Here is a 20184-nt window from a genome sequence, read left to right on the forward strand (position 1 = left end):
AGGCTCGTATGTGATTTCATGGTCGGTGCCTTGAGCCTCCCTTTCCTCCGAGGACAGCCTGCAGCACATTTCAAGAGGCACAGGCCCCAACAAGCCGGGGTCGATGAGAACTCTCTTGGCAAGGGGTGGCCTGTACTTTTCTCGCCCCATCGTCAGTTTCCGGTAGGAGAACAGGGAGTGCTGCTCACGGCCTGGGCCCATCCCCCTAGTGTGTCCTGCGTGCATGGCTCTCAGCCACGGTGTGGTAAGGCTTCCAGCAAACAGACCACCATACATTACCGTTCAGGGAACTGGGAACGTTAAACATGAACACGCTGTGAGTGCTCTTTATGCAACTGACGAACTTCTGAAACTAGTGTTTAAAGTAGGGGTGTCGAACTCAATCAGAGAAGGGGCCAAAATCTAAAATCCAGCCTAAATCGCGGGCCGAATGGTTTACTGAACAGTCATAAACTGTCATTGTGATGGAAACGCAGCGGAGTGCAGTGATGACAGTGCGGTGCGGGCCACATTGCAAGGCCTGGCGGGACGGATTTGGCCTGCGGGCCTTGTGTTTGACACATGTGGTTTAAAGAGTTAAAATAAAACTTCCTCCCGTTGACCATTTTTCTGTTTCTTTTAATAAAAGTGCGCATTAAAGGGAAATGATGATTTCTTTGGTGTACATTTCTCAAGAGCACCGATATGAATGAAGAGTCGATGTTCCGATGAAAATTCGTGTAAAATGGGGAAATGCAGGTGCTCTCTCTGTCTTGAGAGATATGTATCATCGGATTAAATACAACTGCTGATAAGATGGATGACTATAATTTTTGAAATGGCATCTTGGATAGCATGGGCCTATAATTGCCATAAACATAATAATCAATTTGCCCGGGAGAGTCTGTATCTGGGATTACATACCCGGCTCCTGCAATTCTCAAGTAAGGTCGTGAGTGCTGTGACCTTCCTTAGAAAGCATCCCAGTCACATGACTCTCCTGCTCACTTGGAAAGGGGAAGGGGAGGTACACATCTTAGCGGTAAACGTCTACAAAATACTCTACAGAAAAAGATGTGGCTTTAAAAAAACCTTTGGAGAAAAATGTACGCTCTTATCTTTTCTCCATGCAATTAGATGTCAGAATAGACTTTTAAAAGTATTTACATATGCTTTCCCAGCAGGTCTGGTTCAGTGGTTGAGCATCGACCTATGAACCAGGAGGTCACGGTTCGATTCCCAGGGTTGTGGGCTCCATCTCCAATGTGGGAAGTGCAGGAGGCAGCCGATCCATGTTTCTCCCCCATCATTGATGTTTCGCTCCCTCCTTCTCCCTTCCTCTCTGAAATCAGTACGAATATATTTCAGAAGAAAGTATGTATGTTTAAAGGGTTGATGTGAATTGTTTTTGGAGAATATATTTCAGCCTCTTTGTCATTAAGACATGACTCCCGCCCAGATAAAGCAAAGCTGCAGGCAGTTCCTGAGCTCAGGACGTGCTGCCACACAGACACCATGCCCCAGGGCGTCCACCCAGTGTTCCCCTTTAACTTCTACATTCACTGCTCTGGGAGAGACCTCTTTCAGCCTGCTTGGATACAACCAGTTGTCCAATTTCAAAATAAAGAGGTTAAATACACTCGTATCCAAACTGAAGTCCCTGCCACTCCTTCTAAGAACCTCTTCCGACTCCCTCAGAAGCAATGTCTCTGGAGGCGCTCAGATGCCTGCACGAGTGAGCCTCCTCCAGCGACGCCTGCCTGAGGGCGCACAGGTGGACGCTGGCAAACGGGGACATCAACCCCCACCCCCCCTTGGTGAGTGTCAGGAAGGCTCAGGGGGCACAACATCCTACAGAGCCGGGAATAAGCCCGCCGACCGCGTCAGGCAGGGAAGACGCCATGTTCACCTGCTTTGCTGCCTTTGGCGACAAGAGGCAGGAAATCCTTGGACGTGTAGAAGCCCTGCTCCTGCGTCAGGCCCTGGAAGATGCCGTCTCGGTTGGGTTCTGGCAAACCTGCGAGTGAACACATATAAGATGGCGTTAGCGGGAGGAGAAACGTTTCCTATCAGGTAGTGAACAACGTAGAAAGCTGCCATCATCAAAGGCAGGTGGTTCTTAGAGGGGAAAAAATCTATAAGCAAATCCACATGGAAGAATGTGCATAACACCATGTAACAGACCTCAGAGGAGACCTTCAGTGTAAAACCAAGCACACGTCAGACATCCCCCTTCACACACACACGCATAATCATACACAAGCATGGATGCACACGGGCACATAGGGTTCAGGGGACTACCAGGTTATATTCTTTAAAACAAAACAATTTTTTTTGTTCATTTCAGAGAGGAAGGGAAAGGGAGAGAGTTAGAAACATCAATGATGAGAGAGAATCATGGATCAGCTGCCTCCTGCATGCCCACACTGGGGACAGAGCCCAAAATCTGGGCATGTGCCCTGACGGGGAATCAAACCATGACCTCCTGGTTCATAGATTGATGCTCAACCACCAAGCCACAATGGCTGGGGTCAGGTTATATTCTTTCCTCGTGGCACAAATAAAAATAAGTTGCGATGTATTAAAAGTGCCAAATATAAAAAACTAATCACAAAAACTAAAAAAAGTTATTGATACACATTTGACTAGTTCCTAAATCTGGGAAATCTTAAAAAAAAAAAAAAAAAAGACTAAAACAATCAAAGAAATTTTTTTTTGAGCATAAAAATTCAGTTAGCTACTTCTATATTGAAAAATATTGTAAGCAAATTAAAAGGAAAATAATTCGCCAGGAGAATATTTTAACAAATAAAATGTCTTTATAAAGAAGTTTCTCAATTTTAAGATAGAGCATTAGCTTTTCAACAGTCATAAACAAAGAACAATAAAAATTGGTATAAGAAAATATATAAACACATTATAAGCACCAAACATCTTAACTAAGTAATTTTAAGAACTATGAATTAAAACTGGGATCTGATTGCCCTTCTAACACACAAAGGGTTTAAGAGAATTCTATTTTGTGGCAATATAATAGAAATGGATTCTTATACTCCTCTGATAGACACACAGATGAGTGCTCAATTTCTAGAAAAGAGTTTTGAATTTATCCTAAGGAAGCACTAAAACATGCAAATAAAGTTTTAATGTGCAAAAATGGTTAATGCAAAAGAGAGAGAGAGAAAGAGACAGAAGTAGCTGAATTTTTATCAATTTTTTTCCTTCAAATTTCACATCTTATGTCAAGGAAAGAATAAAGCTTAAATCAGAGTAAAGTAGTGAACTTTGGCAAATTAAACAAAGGGCTACAAAGAAAGACAGATGAAGCTTCGGAGAGTGAACTATGAAAGATAATGAAACTTGCAAATACCCATCGATCACAGGCAGATTTCCCCGAGAGGAGGAGGCGTATTAATAAATAAGGCCTGTGTCTACACCAGGATGATTTCCAAATGACACTGAAATGACTTCTTAATTCACTTTTCAGTGGGAAGAAGGAGGCTTATGAATGAAGAGGAACTGACACAGATTTGACAAACGCAACCCATCGGCGTGGAGACTGTTTTTTCTTGCCTTTCATGAAATCCAAGGAGTTTCTTTGTTCTCCTGCACAGACACTGAGACTGGTTTTTCAGGATGCATCTACACAAAGGAACACCTCCGTAAGAGCTACCGAAAAATGACCCTTATCAAGTTCTCCAAAAAGAACAGAAATGAAGAGAATTTTGCTTAGGCGATAGAAATCTACAATAATTGAACATTTATTGATCATCCATTGGAGGTACTGCTCCAAATGCATGGCCTACTGGTGATTTTTAAAAAATACACAACTCATTTAATTCTCAAAAACAACTCTACACACAACTGACAGTGTGACCCGCGCTCAGTGTGAGGGAGCTGAGGCTCAGGGGGAGGGAGAGCAGAGCACACAGGACAGCGAGCAGCAGCGCCCTTTCCACCTGTAAGGCTGGGATGCTGGTGAGCCCCGTTATAATGTGATGCTACGTAACAAGTGGCATCTAAACCGTTCCAGCCCGGCGTGGCTCAGGGGCTGAGCGTCAACCTAGGAACCAGGAGGTCAGGTTCCATTCCCGTGTGGGCGTGCAGGAGGCAGCTGATCAGTGATTCTCTCTCGTCATTGACATTCCTATCTCTCTCTCCTTTCCTCTCTGACATCAATAAAAATCTAATTGAAAATAAATAAATGAACGAAGCATTCCACACCCAGTATTCAGTGCTGCTCTACGGCTATGGGTACGCACCCAGCCCAGACTGTGTGTGGCCGATTCCCGCCTGGGGGCAGAGGGAAGGCTGGCTGCTGCCTCGGGCTGTAGCTCTGTTTTGTGATTCTTCTCCCAGGTACAGCCCTTTCTGGAATGTTCCCCTTTGTGCGGGCATTCCTTGGTGATTTTCCGGTTACTTAAAAAAAAAATTTTTTTTTAATCCAATAGCATTGACTCTTATTCATTCATGTTAAGTCACCTGAAATAATATCTATTGAATTTAAAATATATTTTTATTGATTTCAGAGAGGAAGAGAGAGGGAGACATAGGAACATCAATGAGAGAGAATCATTGGCTGCCTCCTGCACGCCCCCTATTGGGGATCGAGCCTGCAACCCAGGGCAGGTGCCCTTGAGCAGAACTGAGCCTGCGGACCCTTTGATGCTCTATCCACTGAGCGAAACCAGCTAGAATCTGTTGCCTTTAAATACTCATTAATACAAATGGCTGGATAAACCCATTTCAACGGCTACTCAATATCCCACGCTGCTTGATGCTCTTTGAAATATGCATCTCTGCTTCGTCCTCCCCTCCCCACCCCCTGCAACCACTCCTCACTGCTTGAAGAGTTTTCCTCTCTGGGTTTCACTCTCTCCTCGGAGCAGAAAGCTGTCATGTGACCTCAGGCTCAGGGTCTCCACCTGGACCGGGGCCCGTGGTGCTTGCCGAAGACGTTCAAATCGCAGGCGAAAGGGGCTCATGGAACACACTCACGGAGGGACACGAGGCTGTGACCCCAGCCACGCACCCGCGACTCTGCTAATGCGGTGTCCCTGTGACCGTTCCGTTTCTTCACTTCTGTCCACTTAATCTTTTAGAGGTACCTCCCTGCCGACTGGCTCATTTCTATAACTATTTGTAACCCAGCGTATGCGGAATCAGAAGAAAGCCTCGAAGGTCAGAATTCCTGCATTAAAATTCTACTTCTGCCGCGACCTTGGCAAGTCAATTATTCTGCCGGGGCCGCCGCCTCGCCGGAGTGCTGCTGGGAGAATGCAATGAGAACAACGTGTGTGAGTGAACGTTTCCTGTTATTTGCATCCTCTCCCCACTGGCCTTGGTTCAAGGTACTGAAACGACACACCTGGAGAGCCGGACACAAACGCCATCTCTCCCGGGCGCCCACGGCGGATGCTGTCACACCGCGAGGTGGTCGGCGCTGGCGGGTGGGTAGCAGAGTCCATGAAACCTGCCATCTTCGGCTTCATTGGAGCTGTGTCCGGACAAGGGCACTCTACCCTCCTCTGGTCCACAGACTCAACAGCCTCAAAGCCCGGGAGCCTCAAGGCCAGCAGGCAGCAGGTGCAGACCGTGCACGTTTACTGGGGTCTTCCAGTGGGAGTCCAGCAATGTCTTGTCTCAGAGACTGACCGGGAGTCCTCTCACGATCTCCCTCACCTAGCTGTACCTGGGCAGTTCCGCACTTTCTGATGCTCCAACTCCTTGGTTCTGGGAGGGAGACGCCCTGCTGATGGAGGGGGTGTGCTGATGGAATGGGGGGTGCTGATGGAGGGGGTGTGCTGATGGAGGGGGTGTGCTGATGGAGGGGGTGTGCTGATGGAGGGGCTGATGGAGGGGGTGTGCTGATGGAGGGGGTGTGCTGATGGAGGGGGTGTGCTGATGGAGGGGCTGATGGAGGGGGTGTGCTGATGGAGGGGCTGATGGAGGGGCTGATGGAGGGGCTAATGGAGGAGGTGTGCTGATGGAGGGGGTGTGCTGATGGAGGGGGTGTGCTGATGGAGGGGCTAATGGAGGAGGTGTGCTGATGGAGGGGGTGTGCTGATGGAGTGGGGGGTGCTGATGGAGGGGCTAATGGACGAGGTATGCTGATGGAGGGGGTGTGCTGATGGAGGGGCTGATGGAGGGGCTGATGGAGGGGCTAATGGAGGAGGTGTGCTGATGGAGGGGGTGTGCTGATGGAGGGGCTAATGGAGGAGGTGTGCTGATGGAGGGGGTGTGCTGATGGAGGGGGTGTGCTGATGGAGGGGCTGATGGAGGAGGTGTGCTGATGGAGGGGGTGTGCTGATGGAGTGGGGGGTGCTGATGGAGGGGCTAATGGACGAGGTATGCTGATGGAGGGGGTGTGCTGATGGAGGGGCTGATGGAGGGGCTGATGGAGGGGCTAATGGAGGAGGTGTGCTGATGGAGGGGGTGTGCTGATGGAGGGGGTGTGCTGATGGAGGGGCTGATGGAGGGGCTGATGGAGGGGGAGTGCTGATGGAGGGGGTGCTGTAGCTTAGGCAGAGATGAGCGAACAAGAGCGCTCCATCCCGTAAGTCTAAGCAACCTTCAAATGTGAGTCATTATCACTGTCTTGGGCAAAATGTAAAAATGATGAAGAAGCCTCATGTGATAAAAAGAGTCCTAGGAAACACTCTCACAGACAAAGTCATCGGAATGGATCACAGGAAGCCCCTTACATGGGTGTTTACAAGATGTGGATGTGGGTATGAAATCACAGGTGATATATCTGTTAATGTATGTATTTAATTAACATCTAGAAAAGGCAGGCTTTTCCTATGCCCGGCCCAGACACGCGGGGTCACAGCAGAGAAGGAACACACTCCCCTGAGGACCGAACATGCACAGTGCACGCAGGGCACAGAGCTCGTCACCTGTCACTTAAAGATCACGCCTGCGACCCAGAGGACAGATCTTATTTCCAAGGGACAACAGTGCCAGATGGGCTATCCTCCTAGGATCGATATATTGATTAGAAGGAGATCGATGAGCCCTATTGTGCTTCTTTGCTCAACAAAACGCCCCATCTTCCCCCCGCTGTCCCCCTGCCAGCAAGCACGCTTAGCTCTGCGTGTTCGGGCTGAATTCGGAGAGAGTGCAGCGACTCCCTAGCCCACACGTGAAATCGGATCGCCGGGCGTCACCACAGCCTTCCCTCCGCCCATCTGTCAGATCCTCGCTCCACATCTGTTCCGTGTGACTGCCGCCTACTTCCTCTCAGCGTGACCACGTGCACCGGGTGTGCAGCACGCAGCTGGTGACCAAAGATGTTATGAATGGGAGTCACCATCTCAAACCAGGATTTCCCCCAGGACATCCGGTACATATCGATATAATATGTGAGCCCAAAACAAGAGAAGTACTGGGCACGTGGGCCATTCTGAAATTCTGAGAGATGCTGAGGGAAGGCCCTCTTGTATTGAATTTGTAAGATGTCTGAGACCTTTTTAAAGAGCCTCGAGGAAGGAAATAAAATAACCAAAGATGGTAATCCCACAAAGTTAAGGCAAAAATGTACCCACGCCACTTTCCTAACTTCCTGTAGGAAATTGGCACAAGTCCCATCACGCCCAGGAGCTGGGTTCACGCAACTTCGTATGAGAACTTAATTCAGGGCTCTGATGTGGAGCGTGTACAGGTGACAGCTACATACACATGTTAAGAAAGGCGTTAAGCAGTGTCACAGGTATGGGATAAACTGAGCGTCATCGTTACAATCCTGGAGGCGTGTTCACCTGTCAGAAAACATCCCGAAAGGCCACGTGACTCAGCGAGAATGCGACTCGCTCTTCCTTTAGGTCTCGTCACGTTTACTGCCTTTACATGTTTGGGGAAAAATGCAGAGGCTTCATTTTAATGAATGAAATGATGCCCAAGGACTCCAAGATGGGCAACATATCCTCGAGTGCATTTTCCTTCCCCGATAAACAATTTCTATCCTCAGGAACCTTCTTCTCTGTTGTTCTTTCTACAGAAAGGAGCATTGGAAACAACCAGCATGACATAATCTTGGACTTAAAAAAAATATTTCTCTTTACACTTGTAATATTCTAATATTGTTATACTGAGCAGAAATTATTTAACAATTAAAATTTAATTTTAATATAAACATTAGATCTTGCAAATTCCTCTTTTAGTAAAGCTGTATCGACGTGTTTTTCTATAACTGTCACCAACGTCTCCCTACTTATTTGGTGTTATTTAGTAAAGTAGGATTTACCTCTTGGACCACTTCTTTTTTCTTTATTCCCCTTCCTTCTCTTTTCTCTGTTTTTCATTTTCATCTGGCTTTTAGTATAAAACAATTTCCTTACATTTTAATCCTCACATTGTGAAGCAAAAAAATAAAACAAATAAAATAAAAATCAAACAATACGCCTGAGGCAAAGGTTTTTTCCTTAACGATTGGAATTCTTAGATGGTGCTAGGAAATGACTATTTAGGCCTCTGTACGTATACTGTATGCCAAAGCAAAGAAATCATTAATAATAAAAGACTAAAGAGGAACAGTTCTATTACAAAATAAATCTCCCAGGCTTGCAAAGGAAACAAATTTGCCACCGCCACCTGCTGTGGCGATGAGGCCATAATCTCAACAGCAGGAAATAAAAGGGAAGGGGAGAGACAAATACAAAAGCACAGACACTAAAAAAGTAATTAAAACACTTATCTCCATCCACATCCGTAACGGAAACCCCCTCCCCCGCCACCTAAACGCAGGTCTGCAGGGCCCTGCGGGGAAAGGCATTGGGCTGCCACCATGCGCACACACCCGGGGCGGACAGGCCTGGACGTACGGGGTCTCAGGGGCATGACTGACACGGCATCACCAGCAAATGGCCACACGCTCACCGGGCTGCATCCCTTCCTTGCTCAGAGGTATTTTTTAAATTATGCATCTCCATCGTTTACACAAATATATTCCTAACCGCAGGCACCCGCAGCCCCTCTGAGCCATTGTCCTCGGACGGCCCCAGCTCTGCGTGAGCCCGAAGTATTCTGCACGTCAGCCATTGCAGGCAATCGCTGTTAACATAATGTGCATTTAAATATGCTTTTATTGATGTCAGAGAGGGAGATGGAGGCAGAAACATCCATGATGAGAGATAATCGTAGATCAGCCGCCTCCTGCATGCCCGCCCCCCTAGGGATGGAGCCCCAAACCTGAGCATGTGCCCTGAGCGGGAGTCTAACTGTGACCTCCTGGTTCAGAGGTTGATGCTATACCACTGAGCCACACTGGCTGGGCTAGACAATCATGTTTAACATGGCGTGCATTTAGGCCATGCACTTAAACGGGTTCCCGGAAAAATCATGCTGCTCTCAGCTACAGTCCTGGAGTGCGAAGAGGTGACACCAAGGCAAGGGGGTGGGCCATGGTCTGAATTACTCCTGTCACGTCTGGCCTCAGACTGCAAAGTGAGATGATGCGAGCCTGCGGAATTGCCTGAGGAAGCGAGGGGCAGCTTTCAAACACAGACCCGGCACCCCATGTGCTTGGAGGCTCCCTGGCTGCCAGATTTTCTCTCTCATCCCTGGATTCTCACCAGGCACTTCTGTGAGGCAATGCACAGCACCTTGGGTCACAGTCAGACAACCTCTAATGGACTCAGAGTCTGGTATTTATTAGCTTTTCTCTACAAGTTCATGCTCACGTTACTCTACGTTAAGCCTCCATTTCCTCATCCTTAAAAATAGAAGAGTCAGTCCCACAGGAGTGGCTCATTGGTTGAACTTCGACTTATGAACCAGGGAGTCAGGGTTTGATTCCCGGTCAGGGCACATGCCCAGGTTGTGGGCTTGATCATCAGTAGAGGGTGTGCAGGAGGCAGCTGATCAATGATTCTCTCTCCTCATTTATATTTCTATCTCCCTCTCCCTTTCTCTCTAAAATCAATAAATATATATTTAAAAAAATAAAGTAAAAATAGAAGAGTCACAAAAATGCATTTCTTTATAGAACTATTACTGGGACCAGTAAACATAATATAGCTCTATGTTGTTGTAATTACTTAATTTCACAGGCAAAAAAAGCAATTTATAATCATAGATGTTGGTTATGCTACCATACAGGTCTTTCATCTTGAAATGATATTCACAATTCAGAGTCAAGTGATGCATTTCTATGCCAATCCACCCTCCTCTGAATCACTACTATAATTCTACAAATTTTAGCATAAAATGTATCTTAATAGATTTCTTCAAAAACATCTATAATAATAAAAGCATAACATGCTAATTAGACCCAACATCCTTCCAGACGACCTTCGGGATGAAGCCAGGGCTATGAGGGAAGCCCGGGTCCCGGGAACCAGAGGGAGCCGGTGCCGGCAGCCGGGGAAAAAGGCCTACTCTTGCATGAATTTCGTGCATTGGGCCGCTAGTGTGTGATATAAAAATTAGTCCCACACTTAACTATGCTTGGAATGTATTTAGTATTATTGACTTGTTGCTGAGTTAAGAGTCTTGAAACGAGAATACTTTTCTAGGAATTCAGAAAATTCCACAAAGTAGTCACTTTCCCAAAGACATTCTTGATGGGCAGCCGTGGTCAACAATTTCAGAACCATGTGGCTGGCCTTCTAGAATCCGTGTGTGTGCTCATCCACCAAACAGGCAGATTATCTAGAAGCAGAGCCTGAAGCTGGCCTGGGTTTTTCAAGAAATCCAAGACTCTCAGAAATATGTATCTTTGTACAGGCATGCAGAGTACTGTGTGGTGCACAGAGGGGCTGTACTTCCATTACATTTTATAAGAGCCGGGCCTCACAAGCGGGTCACAGAAAGACTGAATCCATCACACTGACCCTCTCACCCAGACGCCACTCCAAGTTCAGAGAGTGTGGTCACAAACGCCGCAATTATCCACGCCTGTCAGCCACTCCTTTATGTAAGAATGTGCGGTATGCTAGCCCTGGGGGAGGGGAAGGCTGAGTTTGACATCAGACGCACCTGTGTTCATGCCGCCATTCCACCGCAGATCAGCTGTGTAACCTTGCATAATCAGTTATTTAAATTTTAAGTTTCCATTTTCTTATCTATAAAACCTGCCTCACAGGGAGATTCACGAGATAATATATCTCAATAATGTGATAATTGGTTAGCCCAGTGTTGGGTGTATGACAAATGCTAATAAATGAGTTAGCTTTTATGTATTTTAAACTTTTAAAAATCCTATTACTTTTACACTTACACCTTCCTTGATGTTTAACACAATTTTAGTATAAAACACCACAAAAACAACCGTAACGATGACAAAACCACAGATAATTTATTTAAACTTAGTGCCAGTTAAAATTTCTTTAAATCTGAGCACATAAAACGTGGCAGAGTCAATGTATAATTTTAACATATCTAATTCTGAAATTTCATTACAAAAAATGCCAAGTAAATATACAGTTTATCATATTGCACTTCTTGATTTGGTCCAGCTGTGATTTTAAAAAAATACTTACCCAAGGATTAAATATGTTTATTGATTTTAGCGAAAGGAGAAGGAAGACAGAGAGAGAGAGAGAGAGAGAGAGAGAGAGAGAGAGAGAGAGAGAGAAAACATCGATGTGAGAAACATCCACAAGTTGCTTCCCATATGCACCCCACCCAGGGATCCACCAAGCAGTCTAGGTATGTGCCCTGGCTAGGAATCGAATCTACACCCCAACCCACTGAGCAACACCGGCCAGGGCCCAGCTGAGAATTTTAAATTATAATTACAATCAGTTGGAAATAGGAACTTCGATGCTTACTTTATTTCACTGGTTCTTCACTCATATTTATTGAGTGCCTACTATGTGCTCGCTAGCACACTGGGTGCTGGGGAGACGTAGATGCATGGCTCCCAGGATATATAATAGAATCAGAAAGTTAGAAGCAGCAGGTTCATTCTCTGACAGGCCAGCATCCAAACTCCGGTCACACGGCCGCAGACTGCTACACCGTGCTGAGGCCCAGAGGCAGTGCTCCCAGTGGTGGGAGAAGGGGAAGAAGAGCAAAGGCAGGGCAGGGTGAGAGTTCAATCCCTCGGCCTGGGGCGGGTCAGGGGAGCAGACAGGAGGGCTCAGGAGGGCAGGTCACATGGGCCCTGCAGGTCACACTGAGGAGAGTGATGTCACACGGAGAAGACCCCGCAGGGAAGTGACAGAATCAGCTCCGAGGGTCAACAAGGGCGCGCCGGTGGACGTGTGTGGCGTGGCCAGGCAGGCAGGAGGCCATGGCAGGGAAACAGGAGCACTCACTGATCCCCGCCTGGGACACGGGGAGCCTCCACTCACACACATGGCGGGACATGCCTACGACCTCCGTATAACACACTTACCCTCCTGGGCATCGCTGCCCCCAGAGAGGAGCATTTCGGGATGTGCTCACATGGAGACAGTCATGGATGTGCTCACATGGAGACAGTATGGATGTGCTCACATGGAGACAGTATGGATGTGCTCACATGAAGACAGTCATGGATGTGCTCACATGGAGACAGTCATGGATGTGCTCACATGGAGACAGTCATGGATGTGTTCACATGGAGACAGTCATGGATGTGTTCACATGGAGACAGTCATGGATGTGCTCACATGGAGACAGTATGGATGTGCTCACATGGAGACAGTCATGGATGTGCTCACATGGAGACAGTATGGATGTGCTCACTTGGAGACAGTTATGGAGGCCTTGATGAATAAGATGCAAACTGAGTAAATGGCTAATGCTCCCAAGAAGCGCTGTACGGAGCATGTGGAACTGCGTCTAGCTTTCCCAGAGCTGGTGTTTACCTTCTCCCCCGTTACATCACTGCGGGGGGACGAGGGCACTCACTGTGGGACACAGGAGACGAAAACCACATCCTTTCCGTATCTGTTTGATTAAACTCAACCTTTGGAAGGGCTTCTTTCACAGGCTAAGATTTTTGTCAAAACTGAAGCTTGAAGTGGGGAGAGAAATATAAACGTGAGAGAAACATCCCTCGGTTGACTTCCATACCCGCCCTGACTGAGGACCGAACCCAGACACGTGCCCTGCCCGGGAGCTGAACTGCCAGCCTTCGGGGCCCAGGATGACGCCCAGACAATGCACCCGCTCCTGCGGGCTGGGCCAGCTCAGCATCTTCACGGCCACTTACAGACGAGGTCCGAGGCGGGAAAACAAGCTTCCCAAACTCTCCTAGGAGTTAGCGCCAAAGCCAGATTTATCCGGACGGCGCTCCCTCCCTGCTCCAGGAATCGCATGTTTAGGGGAGCGTGTGCATCTCATTACCAGGGAGGACAAGGGAGGGGCTCAGCTCGCCTTTTGAAACAGCATATAGTGAACGGCGGGCGGCACTTCACATTTCTGAATGTTAACGCAGTCGTTTTTTATTCACAGGAAAGAAAAAACCCAACGTGCTCTAAAGCGTAGTGGTAATTATTCACACATCACACCCACGCTGCACTCAGACGACTGTAAGGAAAGGACGCCCGCTTTCTCTGCCTGCCGCCTCTGAGAGTCTTCCTCTGAGCCCGTCCACATCCGCAGCTCCGTGAGGAAGGGCAATAATTAAATGTTCCTTTTCCTCTTCCACGGCAAGCCATTGCACTACAGCAGTGTTTCCCAACCTTCTCTCATGAGAGAATCACCTGGTGGAGTTGTTAAAACACAGATTCCCAGATCCCAACTAAGAAGTGCTAAACTAGAATTTTTGGGAACACATAGGTAAAATTGTATACTTAACTAGTGCTCTAAGACAGATTTTATATACAGAGCACTAAGTTAGGTATGCAATTTTACCTATATGTTCTCAAAAATTCTAGTTTAGCACTTCTTAGTTGGGATTCAGGAATCTGTGTTTTAACAACTCCACCAGGTGATTCTCATCATGAGAGAAGGTTGGGAAACACTGCACTACAGAAAAACAGCCGTCACATTTTCATTCATCATTCCCACGTGAAGGGTTTTGCCAGCTCCCCCTCCCCCCACCAACAAAAAAGCGCATCTTCATTTGTCACATTTAGTTGTATACCCGCTCCAGGCTATTGGGGCTCATGGCATTATCCTTTAAAAGCCCCACGGCACACAGGGCAGGGCACACAGCTGCCCCAGCCCGGGGAGGCGGGCCTCGGTCCTTGGGTGACGTGTGAGGCACAGTGATGGGAACAGGAGGCCACCCGTCCTGGTTACCGGCACTGAGCTGTCGGCCAGCCCGCGCCGGCTCCCTGTGTGGCCAGTGATCAATTTTAACCTCCCGACCACGAATAGCAGAAGGCAGACTCCTGCTTCCGGATTCATCTTGGAAGAGCTGAGAGGTTCATCCGTGGGACGGAGAGGTTTAATTCAACGGCATTCCAGGAGAGAAGGCGTCTGCTCCATCCTTCCTCGCCGTTCCCCTCCCCGCTCCTGGGCCCCTGCCAACAGGCAACACGGATGGGTTCCCAACATGGATGGCAGCAGGTGCGGGCTGTTTACCCGACCGACCGACCGACCGACCGACCGATGGGGCCGTGAGGTGACCCTTTGGCTTTAGAATATTTACCACAGGGAAAACTACACCCCCCCCCCCCTTCTCTCTCTATCTCTCTTTCTCTCTCAAGAGGAGGAGGAGGAGGAGGAGGAGGAGGAAGAGGAGGAGGAGGAGGAAGGGAAATGGAGGGAACGAAAGGAACATTAATGAGAGGAAAATTATGGACCGGCTGCCCCCTGCACACCCCCCATGGGGATCGCGCCTGTAACCCGGGCCTGTGCCCTGACTAGAAATCGAACTGTGACCTCCTGGTTCATAGGTCGATGCTCAGTCCCGGAGCCACGCCATCCAGGCCCTTCTGTCTCTTAAAATGAATATCAATCAGACAGTTAAAACGTACATTGGTTTTCAGAGAGTAACATTTCAACCTGTCCAGTGGGCCAGTCCAGTCCAATCCCTTGTTCCATATATACTCAATGTTCTTCAGTTTTAATGAGCTGTTCTAGGAAGGTAATAAAACCATTCATTCATTTTTGTCCCCGTAGGTAAGACCAGGCTAAATTTAGAGGTACAATGAGAAAGAAACCAGGAATGTGGTTAAAAAAAAAGTCGTGTCAGACCCAGTGAAGTGGTCAGCGGTGCCCTCAGTGCCGTCGTCCAAGCAGAGCTGCCCAGAGCCACGCGGACAGCAGGAGGCCGAGTCCAGCCGGCCACACGGACGGCAGGCAGGCAGGCTGCAGGGACGGAGGCTGGGAGCCAGAGGCAGGGGGATAGTTCAAGAACACTCCCCTTCAGGGGAGTTTTTAGGGAACTGAAAACATTTCCCTTAGACATCTGAAAAATACTAGCCTCTGATTTCTTTTTAAAAAATTACTACAAATATGCTTCTGTAAATGCCAACTTATATACAGAACTCGGGGAGGTCCGACTCATATTAACTGAGGGCAGACTGCGTGTGTGAGGGGTGGGGGCGAGCTATGTGACATGTGCACACACATTCACACCACAGTCCATGAGGAAGGTCGGCCTCTACCTACTTACCTATCTGTGTGATACGTGTGCATTTTATTCTTCAATGTTTTTATTGATGTCAGAGAGAGGAAGGGAGAGGGAAAGAGAGACAGAAACAGTGATGAGCATCACTGATTAGCTGCCTCCCGCACGCCCCCTACTGGGGATCAAACCTAAGCCCAGGCATGCGCGCTTGACTGGGAATCAAACCGGTGACCTCCTGGTTCCTGGGTTGACGCTCAGCCTCTGAGCCAGCCGGCGGGCCTCCGTGTGGACTTAGGGGGGTCTGTTAACGCGTGTGCTGGGCTGGCAGCTTCACCCCAAAGGAAGGGGAGTCCTTGGGCCCCTTGCGCAGTCAGGGCCACTCCAGGACCAGCAGGCAGAGCTGCCCCGGAGAATGGCCTCTCATCTGCCCTGCTTCTCACATCTCCCACTCTCCAGCCTTCTTGTGGGAAATAAGAACTAAGGATCCACTGACCACCACCCTCCGGTGGTTCAACATCCGGCAAAAGAGGGGTGAGCCAACCGCCACGCCAGGCGGAGCGTCAGCGCGCTCACCGCCGGGCCCCTCCTGGCTGCCCCGCCAAGTCTTCCCCATCCCACTGCCCGTGGCCCTGGCTTTGCCTAAAACATACCCGTCCTCTGGTTTCTCTCTTCTTGTCCCCCAACCCCACCCGGAGGCGTGTCCGTCTGTCCCAGGCCTCCCGCTCCGGTTCTGTCTTTGCTTTTCCCGGCTCCTTCACCCGGGTTTCTCCCAAACAGAAGCCAATATTCCCAGCGCTTTGCTGTCACCGTAACCTCGGAGCATTCGTGTCTGATCGGGAACAGCAGGAGGGGCTTGTGTGTGATTGGGGCAGAATGCCCTGTGCCCACAGGTCTCCCCGGAACACCGCCCGGAAGCGGGGGATCAGGAGAGAAGCCAGGGGGGACCACGTCCCACGTGGCCTGTGTGGATCCAGCCTGTGGTACGTCTCGGGGGAGGTTTCACTTCACGTGATAAAAGGAACAGGAAGCATCTGATCAATAAACAGAAATCGAGAGACGCGTGCCCGCCCGGTCGCTCTAACGAGGATTAATCTCCGAAAGGCCGGTGCGTCTGGCTGCGGTGCTTCTTTCTAACCGTCTCCCCGGGGGTCTGAGACACCGGCGTCAGCGCCGGGGCAGAGAGTGAGTGCTCCACACCCGTCCCCACCCGCTCGGCGAAGGGGTTAATGGTGAAACCAGCCTTTCCGGATGGGAGGCTTCTCCCCGTGCGGTGGGAAGCAGCTCAAGTGTTTCTCATTTAAAATTATGAAGATTTAGGAACATTATCTCGGCAGTTAACCGGCGCCTCCCTGCAAGTCCCCGGGTCTGCGGAAATTAAGGAAGGTAGCATCCTTAATGGGGTTATAAAGCATACATCGTTTACTAGGCGGCAAATGATATCTTTAATGCCGGCTCTAATACTGCCTTCATTTCAGCTTTCATGATTTCATGAGAAATGGCCTCCGAAGCCCCAGGACCAATTACACGGCGGCGATGGCGTCTGCTGCTTCTGCCCCGCCGGCCGGCGGGACCCAGCGCGAGCCAGACCCGTGCCGCAGCTCTGGCTTCTTCCCCACGAAAATGAACTTCGAAACCCGACACAATCACGGGCGAGACAAGGCCACACGCCGCTTTTCCATCAAGAGTCCTGTATCTAATTGTGACATTTTTTTAAAATGTATTTTTATTGATTTCAGAGAGGAAGGGAGAGGGAGAGAGAGAGAAACATCAATGGTGAGAGAGAAACATGGGTCGGCCGCCTCTTGCACGCCCCACACTGGGATCGTGCCCACCACCCAGGCCTGTGCCCTGACCGGGAATGAACTGTGACCTCCTGGTTCCCAGGTCGATGCTGAACCACTGAGCCACACTGGCCAGACTAAATTCTTAATTTTTTGCCTGTGAGTTTTTAAGAGATAAGCCCCTGCTTTATTCTTCCTTCTCCATCTTCTCTCCTACCTGGCACACAGGATGTGTTCAACAAATGGCGGCCCACCACAGGCACAGTCCATGCGGCTCTCACCAGCTCATTTCTCAGTTTTTCTCAGCAGCATAAAAGCAAGCTCCCTCATATGTGACCTGAACCAGCCATCCTTTCTTTACTGTCCAAGGATCTCCGTGTAATTTCAGAATAATGAGACTGAAAATTATTCTAAGAAGAAAATTCTTATTCAAAATATTATCTCTTTGAGATAAGATAGGACTGATTATCCTTCAGAGACCAGGGGTACAGTCAGGGATCTCAGATACTTACCTATTGTTCAGTTATTATTTGTACTAACAACGTGGATGGGCTCAAACCAAGATTTGTAAGCACCACCATGTCGTAAATCTAAGAATCACAAATATTAATAACTCCCTCCCCACATATCAGCTCCAATTACCAAGTGCTCAGATAACCGCAGGGACACAGTCAGTGAGAGCTGGTTCATACAGAAAAGAAAACACTATACATCCTGGGTGAGTGGTGTGTACAATACCAGACATAATCACCATCATTTGTCCTTCAGTGTTCAATGCTACAGACAAAAGAGCCAAAGAATGAATATTCTGCTGCTGCATTAAAATTCCTGTTTACTGGAGCACAGGTTTGTTCTAAAATGAAGGCTATAACCCAGCCAGAATGGCTCAGGGGTTGAGCGCTGACCTATGAGCCAGGAGGTCACAGTTCAATTCCCAGTCAGGGCGCAGGCCTGGGTTGCAGGCTCCATCCCCAGTGTGGGGCCTGCAGGAGGCAGCCGATCCAGGATCCTCTCTCATCACTGATATTTCTCTCTCTCCCTCCCCCTTCCTCTCTGAAATCAGTAAAAGTATATTTTAAAGATAAATAAAATTAAGGGGATAAAAATTCTTTCCTTCTTTCTGTCTCTCCTGCCTTCCTTCCACATGGGATCCGAAGACCCAGTTCCTACCCACGCAGATGGGGTTAGGCATGGAGCACACGCACATGATGCTCAGTTAACGGCCGCACCTTCTTCGCCAGAACGCGGTGAAGAGTCCACAGAAGTCGGTTTGGCAAACCACCCTGCACGAGCGCTGACCCCATCCACAGGGAGAAAGGCTAACTGCCAGCAGCGGCGTAATGACTTCAGGGGGATATATATACATACGGTTACCACGGTTACAGACAACGGAGGTTCGGGGACTGCACCAGACCACTCAGCCTGCCAGGTCTGTGAGGACCAGCCGGTCTCACTCGGAGTCCAGGGGGCTTGGCTGCCTCGCTGTCGCAGGCACACACAGGACGGGCCATAAGCCCGGCTCGGCACTGGTGCTGCCAGACCAGGTTCAAAGGGTTTCGATTTCTTACTGGACCCTAAGGAGTCAGTGACAGGAAAGCCCGCCTCCCGGGTGAGGGCGAAGTGAGGCTGCGATGCTGAGCCGAGCAGGGAACACACCCCTCCCTGTGGGAGGAGGGCTCCCATCCCCCCAGCGCCAGGCCTCCTGCCTTACCAGTGCTCCCTCCGTGTTTGCCGAAACAAAGCAACAGGAACCGTGTTTGAAGCGCTAGTCAAAGATGTAATTATTTAAAATGTCAACGGCACCAACATAACTGGAATGAGGAAACGATGAGGCGGCACGGGGAAACGCATGCAAACATCCAGCCTCAAGTTCCTCAGGAGGATGCTAATCTCCATCTAATCCGGGAGGGAGCGCCCAGCCGCACTGCCCTGCGCCCACGCGTCTGGTGGCTCCACAGACGGGGAAACAGTGGCTCCCAGCAACGCCGAAGCCCTATTTCCCCCTCAGTCTCCAGTCCCTGACGTGACTCCCATTTCCCAACCCCACCGGCCAGCACAGTGTAACCTCCACAGGCACCTGAGGAGGGCGCAGTCTCAGCAGGGCTTCCATGCTAGCTGATGGCTGTCAGGGGACAGAGGAAGGGAAGACCTTGGGGAGAGCTTAGGTCTGCGAGGGGTCCTGGGAGACACTGTGGACATGTCTCAGAGCCATTGTTGGAAGGCTGTCATCTCACACTGCTGGCCCCTTACTGAGGTGGACACAGTCATATTTTAAAAAAATGTTTTTGTTGATTTCAGAGAGAGGAAGGGAGGGGGAGATAAGGAGAAAAACATCAATGATGAGAGACAATCACCAATCGCTGCCTCCTGCATGCCCCCTACTGGGGATTGAGCCCACAACCCAGGTATGTGTGCCCTGAATGGGAATCGAACCCTGACCTCCTGGTTCATAGGTCGATGCTCAACCCCTGAGCCGTTCCAGCCAGGCGACACACCTATATTTTATCAGCAACCCTGACACCCGCACATAATCCAATCACCCAGGTGAGTCTCCTCAGAGACCATTTCTGGTCGTCACAGGTGAAGTAACGTCCACACGTCCCAAAAGGCCAACATGTGTGTGAAACGCTTTGTCCTCAGTCGACGTGTCCGGCCAAGACCTGGAACGGGAGCCGGAGAGGAGGACCTAACACACCCTCCTGGATGCAGGGCTTTGAATGTCCTCCTCCCCCTGAAGAATGGGGATAAACTACCCCGATGGCTTTGAGAATGGATCAAGCGGATAGAAACCAGCTACAGAACGTCACGCAAAACACTCGACTTTCTCAGACGTCATATTTTAGTGTTTCGTCCAACGGGCTCCTGTCCGGGCTCTTTCTTCCCCCTCCCTCTCCTCGCTCTTGCTTGTTTTGTGCGGTGTTTGCTTCCTGAGTTCCTTGGAGGACTGTGCCTGCCCCCCGCCCCTTCCTCTGA

At 49.3% G+C, this 20184-nt stretch overlaps 1 protein-coding gene across 2 annotated transcripts in view; it reads right to left on the reverse strand.

The window, feature by feature from the left end:
* DPYD (dihydropyrimidine dehydrogenase) overlaps nucleotides 1-20184 on the reverse strand; it is a 319614-nt gene that overhangs the window by 142568 nt on the left and 156862 nt on the right. For both annotated transcript variants that reach the window (XM_045586822.1, XM_036452548.2), the window contains exon 9: nucleotides 1889-1996. In XM_045586822.1, coding sequence (XP_045442778.1) covers nucleotides 1889-1996 — 108 coding nt within the window. The remainder of the gene's footprint in view (nucleotides 1-1888; nucleotides 1997-20184) is intronic.

This window comes from Pipistrellus kuhlii, unplaced genomic scaffold, assembly GCF_014108245.1.
Source record: "Pipistrellus kuhlii isolate mPipKuh1 unplaced genomic scaffold, mPipKuh1.p scaffold_m20_p_24, whole genome shotgun sequence".
NCBI lineage: Eukaryota > Metazoa > Chordata > Mammalia > Chiroptera > Vespertilionidae > Pipistrellus > Pipistrellus kuhlii.